This window comes from Centruroides sculpturatus, unplaced genomic scaffold, assembly GCF_000671375.1.
Source record: "Centruroides sculpturatus isolate CEXI.00-Female unplaced genomic scaffold, Cexi_2.0 scaffold1012, whole genome shotgun sequence".
NCBI lineage: Eukaryota > Metazoa > Arthropoda > Arachnida > Scorpiones > Buthidae > Centruroides > Centruroides sculpturatus.
Window position 1 is genome coordinate 33067 of NW_019385155.1, and position 9651 is coordinate 42717.

General features: G+C 27.1%; 1 protein-coding gene across 1 annotated transcript in view; it reads left to right on the plus strand.

Moving 5' to 3' along the window:
• The first annotated feature begins 8183 nt into the window (after positions 1-8183).
• The window catches only part of LOC111635545 (monocarboxylate transporter 10-like), a 29749-nt gene continuing 28281 nt past the window's right edge, over positions 8184-9651 (plus strand). The window contains exon 1 of the mRNA XM_023380535.1: positions 8184-8857. Coding sequence (XP_023236303.1) covers positions 8299-8857 — 559 coding nt within the window. The 5' untranslated portion in view covers positions 8184-8298. The remainder of the gene's footprint in view (positions 8858-9651) is intronic.

Sequence of the window (9651 nt, forward strand, 5' to 3'; positions counted from 1 at the left end):
TTATTGTATTTTATATATAAAATTTTAAATAATTTATATATATATATATATATATAGAAACCTGCTATATTATTAAAAACTTACTGATATTGTTGGTCTGGTTGGTATTCTTGCCAACTAATAATAACCTGAGAAGTTAAGTGATTTATTGCACAACATGCAGAGAAGTATGAGCATCCACTCCGGGGGATGATCTATGACCTTACTTAGGACACTTTAGGTGTTTTCTGTTCCGCTTTTTATATTAATTCACATATTAAGACATCAACACATAACTTAATGGGTTAATCATTATAATAGCTGTATTTGATCATCGCTATTGATCATAATTAATTAGTGATCGATTAAGTATGAATTGATCGATAGTATCATTTTATACAATTGCACAGATAACTAAAACATTGCTTTGAATTTATTAGATACGCCGTTTACTGAAGTCTTCAACTTGGATTCTCACTTTACAAAATCATTCAAATTAATCTATTTTACTTATATTTTTAAGAATTATCTTCATATTATTCAGTTATTTTATGTACAAAATGCTTAAAAAGTTCACGTTTAAAAACATAGAAATGAATTAAAGATTTAATCCTTTACATGGACTATATTGAAAATCTTCTTGTAAGAAGTTCTAGTTTTAATGTTTTAAATACTGTATATTGTATATGATAAAATTCTTTATTATGTTTGTGTGTATGTATATATATATGTGAGCGTGTATCGTTTATACAGGTTTTAAACACTTGCCAAAGTGGAAGAGTTAAAGCGGGATGTAAATGTTGGCAAGAGGGAATCGTTGCCATACACACTCTTCAGTAACATTTTAGTAAAAGTTCAAAACATTTAGTTATACAACTAAGACATATAGCATAAGATGACAGTATGAAGTCTATAACATGCTTCACTGACAACTTCAGTCTCGTAATTAATCGTTGTACCCTTCTGGCAAGCAGGTGTGTCTCGACATCCTGACTTAGCAAATACTGTTTGTTTATAATAAGCGGCCAAAGGTTTTAAGCTACTTGTTCTTGTCATTTCTTATGGAATGTTGACTCAAAATATTCTATATATATTTATATAAAAGGATTCTATGACCTCCATTTATTATTTTAATTTATGTAAATATAATCATCGTAAAACTCAGTCATTAATCGATATTTCTGTATGTAGTTTGGTATAAAATAACGTAAATATTTCTGAAAAAAAATATATATTATTTTATAATTTTTAAATAAAGTATATAGCTGTAAACATCTCTATACCCTGTTGTTTTTAATTCTCTTTGGATTATCTAAGAAGGCAGAGTGTATGGCATTAGAAAACAGTTCTTACGATTTTGTTTACATTACTTGGGATTTGTAAGAACTTTGTGAGCGACAAACAGCTCCCCTACAGTTTCTGTGTACATTAAACTTCATAAGACAGCTTAGTGTTCTTAAGAGTAGGGTGTGAATGGGCTATTAACATTCCATAATCCATATCAAATCCTTCTTCTTTATATATATATATATAAAAGCACTATACTAACAAATATTTTACGATGTTCATTCATATTCTTACAAGATACCTGTTATTATTAGCAAGTTAAATTTCACTGTTTTCATTGATATGTGTTTATATTTACGAGTATAAACTTATCTTCGACTCGACTTTTCTTACCGATATACAATACATAACTACCGAATAATTAACATAACTTATAGAGAAACCTGTCTTTAAGAAAGTAAGGAAAAATATGTCAGTTTTGAAAAAGATTTTTAAAAAAATCTTTTCAAAACTTAACCTTGCTTAAGGCTACGGGAGAACTTATATGGAATTAAAGTACGACGAACCAGTTCACTCTCCTCTTTATATCCCTAATTATGAGATTTTTCTATTTCAGTGTATTTTATGACATCATTTATCCCTTCCATGTTAATTAGATGCTGATATATCACTTTTTTTTTTTTTAGATCAAGTTATAAATGATTCTAGTTTTTCTTTCATATAAAGATAGTCAGGTGTTATAGCAAATTGATGTCTAACTTTAAAAAAAAAAAAAAAATGGATATTTTACGATGTTAAACTATTTTAAACAATAAATTTTAGTTAATTTTAGTAATTTGTGAGTTCTAATAGCCCATTTTCTAGTTATTAGACATGTTAAATGAGAGGTAATTTTTCTAAATTGTAATGCATATCTTTAAACAAGAAGTAAAATATTAAAAGAAAAAAAAACGAAAGGAGAGAACTATTTATATTCTTATCCACATACAAATTGTTGAACCGAAGAATCTTAGGAATTTGTATAGAGATTAAACAAAACATTTATCCTTACCAGAAATCTACCTAAATTTATCGCACTCAGTTAAGCTCCATTAGATTATACCATTTAAGATATCAAGTTTAACTCATTAGTTAAAATATAGCTTCATTTTTGTCATTTCTGTAACATTAGTTGAAATTTACTCCCTATCCATCTTACGACCTCTTTCCTTTCCATTAAGTGAAGTGATATATGTTCACGCTGTATATCATTTCGTTTTCATTTTAATACTCTTCCCCCCATTCTGTTAATAATAATAATATTATTATTATGTGCTATTTCAGCACTTTATAAAGCTCGAACGGCATAGAAAATTGTAATTTTTTTTTTTTTAAGAAACAAGAGTAAAAATAAGCACAGAATTCCTCAGACAATTTATTTTAACACGTAAGGAATAAAGTTTATAAAACGTGACAGTACACTGTTAAGATGACCTTTTCTTCTATATATCTTTAATAACTTGACAGATATGGGTGATCCTATCGGTAGAACGTGTATTGCATCCTGGTTTTCTTTTCCTACAGGGATGAGAAATCAAGAGTATCTTTTGTGATAACGAAGAGTAGTGTTGAACATAATATTTACTTATTTATAACGTGTTAGACGTGAATTTCTTTATTAAACATTTGATAAAAATTACTTATTTAATCTCTTAAATTAAATAAAAATATGTTAGAAAAATTCTGCACAATGTAAAGTAATTAGAAAATTTTAAAACATGACAAAAATTTTATATCTTCATGATTCTAGAGGATTGTATAATACCAACTACAGTTTGAGGGATGGAAAATACAAAAGTTTGATTATAATTTCGTATTTTAAATTAGAAAAAGTAAATTTATTTAATTCTAAAAGGATACTTTGTATTATTTTCTTTTTGTAGAAATGAATATAATAGTAGATTTTTATAAATTTTGCAATGTGTTATACTACTTTACTTACAAGCAGGACACGCATGACTATCGACTTTCCATTACATTTCTCTTATGACTCATTCATAAACATAAGTCATTATATGTATATTATAGTTTTACATGACAATAAATAAATATAATAATGTATCCTTCCTAATATCAACTTTCAGATAATTAGCGTAAATATATTACACCGACATTCGATTCTACTTAAAAGTAACGAAATTATGTCTAAATTTTTATTAAAAAATATACGAAATTTTAACTATTTTAAACACTTAAAAAAATTCTTTTGATAAAGATTTTATTTTTAAAAAGTAAGAAGAGTTTATATTAAAACGTCAAAGTAGTGCATCTTCTGCATTTCAAGTAAGGATCATCTTTAATTACAGTTTTTAAAACAGGTTGAAGACCTCAGTTTTTAAATATATCTTAGTCAAAACTTTCATAAACATGACATGATTATGATGTATTAAATCTTACCAACCGTGGATTTCGTGAATGCAATTGTTGTTGTTTTATATATTTATATCTAAAGAATTGTAAATTTTTTAAAATAAAAACTCTAGCTTATTTATCTCACTTTGTTATCTACTTTCACGAATCACTACATATATCACATATAATAAATTTTTTTGCGATTTTTCTCTATATATTTTCTTTCTTCTTCTTCTTCTTCTTCTTCTTCTTCTTCATCTTCCTCTTTGTTGTCAACAAATTCTTTCTCTTTTCATTCCTATATTCATATATTTTCTAAACTGACCTTCAATATTTCTTACCCGTCTTAAAACATTTGTCATACTGTTTCATATTCACCATGCCAAGAGATTTTTGCCTTTAAGCAAATAAGAAGGAGAAAGTAAGAAAAAAAAAAAAGACAGAGAAAGAGGGAGGAGAAATACAAAAGAATGGGCCAGCTGTGTGAATTATTTAGCTGCAATTTCTAAATTCGTGTTTTAATATATTTCAATAAAAGGTTTCGCATAAATTAGTTTTATTATACAGTAAAACCTGTCTAAAACGGAAACCTGCCTAAACCGAAAAATTCTTCGAAATGGAGCGATTATCTTTTTTGTATTTAAAAAAACCTGTTTAAGACGAAAACTTGTTAAAAGCGGAAAAAATATTGAATACTCTGCGGTTCCGGTTTACACAGGTTTCACGTTAGTAGAAGATATTAGCAGAGTTAGAATTAATTTGTGAAGATTCTTAAAATAAAAAAAAATATATATATATATCCTATTATTAATTAATATAAGATATTTATAATAAGAATCTGCTCTTTAATTGCGTTAATTAATTCAAGATCCTTGAAATAAGAACAGTTTAGTACTTTAATTAATTTATGCAAGAGTTGCGTAACTTTCCCGGCCAAACTTTAAAATTGTGTTTGCCGTCATCTGTTACGAGATTTTCTTTTAAAAATTTCTTTATATTATTAATTATTTTAAAATAATTAAAAACAAGCTTAATTTTGAGGGTGGAGACGAGTTTTATAAAAATAAATTGTAAATGCTAATAACGAGTAAAAATCTTCATTAATTAAGTCCGACTCCGCTCGAGATAAGAAAAGTGACCAACCCTCTCTCCACTCCTTGACCTCTAACCACCAAAATTTAATGGCATCAAGGACCTTAATACAGAAATCTCCCTGCAAAATATTAGAAATTTTCTACAAAAGACACAGGAGTTATTAAACTACAAAGTGGGTAAACAAAATAGTACCCTCTTCACACTATTACATTCATATACACAAGAAAAAAAAAAGCTTGTTTTAATTTCTCGACGTTTCAAGGTCCCCTAAGTCAAAAAATATAAAAACTTAAGGGCCATACTTTTCCCCCTGTTATATAACAAAGGAAAAATATGCCCCCCTCAAAAAAAAATTAGTAAATATTAAAATTTAAAGAGAAAAATATACTAAATTTAATATTTACATTTATAAATAATATCTTATTATTTTCTCTAATGTTTTTAAAATAATAATAATAATAATAATGATTAAAAATTAATAAATTTAATTTAATTTATTCAATGAAACTTCCAATAAAATAATATGTATATAAAAATTTACAGAAGCAATTCTGAAAACATTTATAATGAAAATAAAAATAAAAAATAAAAAATAAAACTTTTATGCAAATTGAAAAAGAATAGGATCGTTATTCATAAGAAGGTTGTTGCTTGCAGCATTTGGTGTTTTTAGAAGATCGATAATTTTATTTTCCAAGAAACCATTTAAGTAATGAATACAAGAAATGTCAAATTCATTTCGACTAAGACAACTTAGAACGAAATAAATATGATATTTTTTTAAGTAAAAAAAAATAATAAAAAAGTAATTTTAATGAATTTTATGGCAGAAAAAAAAACTCTTCAGTCGATAGGAATACATTTTCAGTAATAAAAAAAAATTATAAATAATATATAGTAAAACCTACCAAACCGAAAAAAAAATAATAATAATAATCGGTACAGTGCAATTCCGGTTTACGCAGGTTTTACTGTAATTAAATTAAAAATATCGGAATTAATTTAAGAAAATTTTAATTTTATATTAAAAAAATCAACAACAAAATGTATTTAAAGATTCATTTCAATTATTTTAATGAATTCATTTCATTTAATTAATTTAAAATTAATTCGAATTAACGTTATAAAAAGCTTAATTAAGTTATACGGAAGGTCTTCTTAATCTTCATTAATAGGAAATATATACGATTAAATTTAATTATATTAAAGATTTCGTTGTTATTTTTTTAATACTCTTTATAAAATAAATTAATATATACTTACATAACTGGACATATTTTTAATAATTTAGCTGCATTGGTTTAGCTGCAAAAAATATTTAAAAAAGAAAAGAGTTGATTTTGGGTGTAAAGGAGGAGAAGAACGTTTTAAATGTTCTTCACCTCCTTTTTTTCTCGTAAAGTATTAACTAGTACAAGAATTATTGACGTTAAAACACAGTGTACGCTTGAAGAACTTCAACAAAGGGAGACAATTACAGCAACTGAAACTAGACTGCTATCAATGGAAACGAAGACGAATCGTCCTGTTTATTTTGGCCTGAGACGAGGTAGGAAAGTGTTAAGCGTTCGCACTTCATCTTACTTGTACACTTTAGTTGAAGCGATATTTCTTCTATATATAACTACTATAGCTTTGACTGTCAAGCCAGATGGTCTCAATAGACTATCGTGCATATTGAAAGGGTTGAAAGGTAGTATCCGAAAGAATTCTTCTGTGACGTTTCAATGACTATTACTAACCAAAAATTGATGTTACTCTCTTGTTTTCGAAAGATTTAAAGACATTCTCCATTCTAAACGGTTATTCTAACTCCCTACTATAACTAAATAAATTTAACTTCACCCTACAATTGACTCAAAATTAAACTCGTGTTATCTTAGATATCATCAACATTCTTTAGAAATGGACCTTGGAATTTTTATTAGTTTTACACAGTTCTTTAATTAAAGGATAAGAAGTTAAGCTAAAGGATAAATTTGAAAAAAAAAAAAAAAAAAACCTTTCGATTCTTTTATCAAGCAGAAAATCACTCCCCCCTTTTTTTTAAAAATTAATTAATAGGCATAAGAGAATTTTAAACTTGTTTTCTCCCTATTGATTATAATATAAAACACTATAATTTATATTATTGAATAGTTTAAGTATTATTCTTATACAGTAAAACCTGTGTAAAACGGAATATTTTTCCGCTTTAGACAGGTTTCTTGTTGTTTTTTTTTAACATAGAAAATCGGTCCGTTTAGACAAGTTTTACTGTATAATTTTTATTACGTTTACGAAGATGAAGATGATGATTTTGTTTTTTTAAATAAATCCTTAATTTAAATTGAAAAAGAAATTTAATTAGTAGATTTAAATTTTGCACCTGCTTCTCCTTATCTTAAAAATTTTATATATTTTACTAGAAATTCGATAGTTTTTCCTGATAAAAAACACTTGTGCGATTTCACTAGTGGAATCGAATAACTTATTTTCTAACGACAAAAATCGCAGCAGAGATTTCACAGTTTTGTTGTGAATAAATTTATTTTATTTTATTTTATTATAATATTAAATTGAAAATTGAAAATCTTCTTTTACAATTGATTCAAAACTAATTTGAAGTTTTAAAATGGAACAAAACTTTAATCTTTCTTCTAATATTAAAGAAGTTTAAGGATTATTTTATACAGTTTTTTTTTCTTTTTTTTTTACTATTTTAATGAAGAAAATAATTATTTATATTTATTTATTTATAAGTAATGTAAATAGTTATTTTCTTCCATTAAATTTAGCTTGAAAATTGAATTTATTATCATTTTTTTTAAAATAAAAGTAATAAAGAAAAATCGATAAAAATTCTAAAAAATTTAATTAAATTTATCACAAAATTTCGATTATTTTTATTGTTTTTATTAGTAGAATAATTATTTAGATTATTTACAACGTTTATTATTATTTTTTTTTTTTGAAGAATTAAATGTTACAGGTAATCTAAACAATTATTTTTTCTATCAAATGCGTATAAAATTAAAATTTATAGTATAATTTTTACATGTTTGTAAGAAGAAAAATCTACAAAAATGTTAATATTTTCAATATTTGTAGGTAATTTTCTTTAGGAATTTAATAGGAAACTTTAGTACAGATTTATCTAAATGATCTTTAGTTAAAGTTACATGGAGTACCCCCCCCCATTTACAAAGAGGCAATAACTTTCTCCTTTTCACAAATCTCTCAAGACTGTTAAATTGAATAAAAGGAGATGGAGACAAACATCACCGGAACCGGAAATCAATGGAGTGTCGGAAAACGTCATGGAATGGGGGGAGGAGAAATCGCGCGTTTTTTTGCACCTGCGTCGGGGAAAACCAGTTTCCGACAACCACACCCTTCAAGATAGTCGCTTCTGCGAGAGTTGTTGGTTAGCGACGACGACCACGCGACAGATCGCAGCGCCCCCGATTACCATTCTCCTTATAGGGAGCCGCAGCACTCAACTATTCTCATAGCATCGTCGGAGATGAGACGAACGACGTTACTCCGAGGAGCGGCAACATCGCTATGGTGACCGCTGTAGATGAAGTCCAACCATTAAAACCAACTAATGGAACGGACACGCGCGAAGTCGGCGATGGATCGCCGAGAGAAAGAGGAGAAAGGAATCATCCTACTAAGAAATATCGCTCGAAATCAGTTATATCTACCGATCCACAGAGCCCTTATTATACAAGTATGGGCCCGGGTAAACCGATGGATGTTGAGGAACGTTTATGTAAATCGCCCAGTGTGCCATGCCTTCTCGGATACGATCAGTGTTCAATGGGACAAAGATCATTGCAGGACTACAGAAAACAAGATTCTAGAGAATCTCAGAAGAATAATAATGGTGATAATAAACAGAAAGCTAACGGGGAATTACCTGGTGTACATTTGTCACCCGATGATCCCAAAGTTGCTACAATTAGGCAGCACTACTATCCAGAAGGTGGTTGGGGATGGGTTATATGTACCTGTGCCATTTTAATTCATTGTTTAACTACCGGTCTACACTTCACTTACGGTTTTCTCATCCTAGAAGCGCGTCGAAAATTTGGTAATGAAATTGGAATCGTCGAAGCAGGTAAGTCCAAGTTTAACATATATTATACATAGGTCCTGCGAGAGATAACTGTTGAAGAACGTTACGTCAACTTTCTCTATACACTAGAGATAGGATATTTTAAAATTTTATTACTAAATTTATGCTTTATTTATTTATTTTTTTACTCTAAATCAAACTTCAAACAAACTCGACCCTTGGGAGAGATCCTGTTATGCTTGTTACAATCTTTTTCAGAAAGTAGTAATAACGCTACTTAAATGATTTATGTATAAAAATTTAATTAAAATAAATGATAGAATAACAAAATTTTAAAAGTTTTGACTTATTTTTTTTTAAATAATTCGAGAAATTAAAGTGGAAAATTTGATTAAAAAATTCTCAATAATCGTCGCTTTGTTTATAAGAGCCTAAATGTATTTTACTTGTTTAAATTTTATTATAATTAACAGCGAAGACGTTTCAATTGTTTATTGATAAAATAAGATTAAATTTTAAACTTTAAAATTACATTTAATTGTAATATAAAAGCAATAATTCGATATCGATTATAGTTCAATTTATATTACTTTTAAACAAATTATTCTGAGTTAAATGAACAATTAAATGTTTAAGTATTTTATTTAAAGTTAAATGTTTTCAAATGTTCAAACTAAACTCCGAAATTAATTCTCTAAACTCTTCAAACTTTTATTTACTTTTACTTTCATTAAGTTTTACTTAACAGAATTTTCACATTGTAATTTTCAAGTACACAAATGAAAATCTTCACGTTAACATATAAAGCTTTAACATAAAATTTTATGGTATTTTTT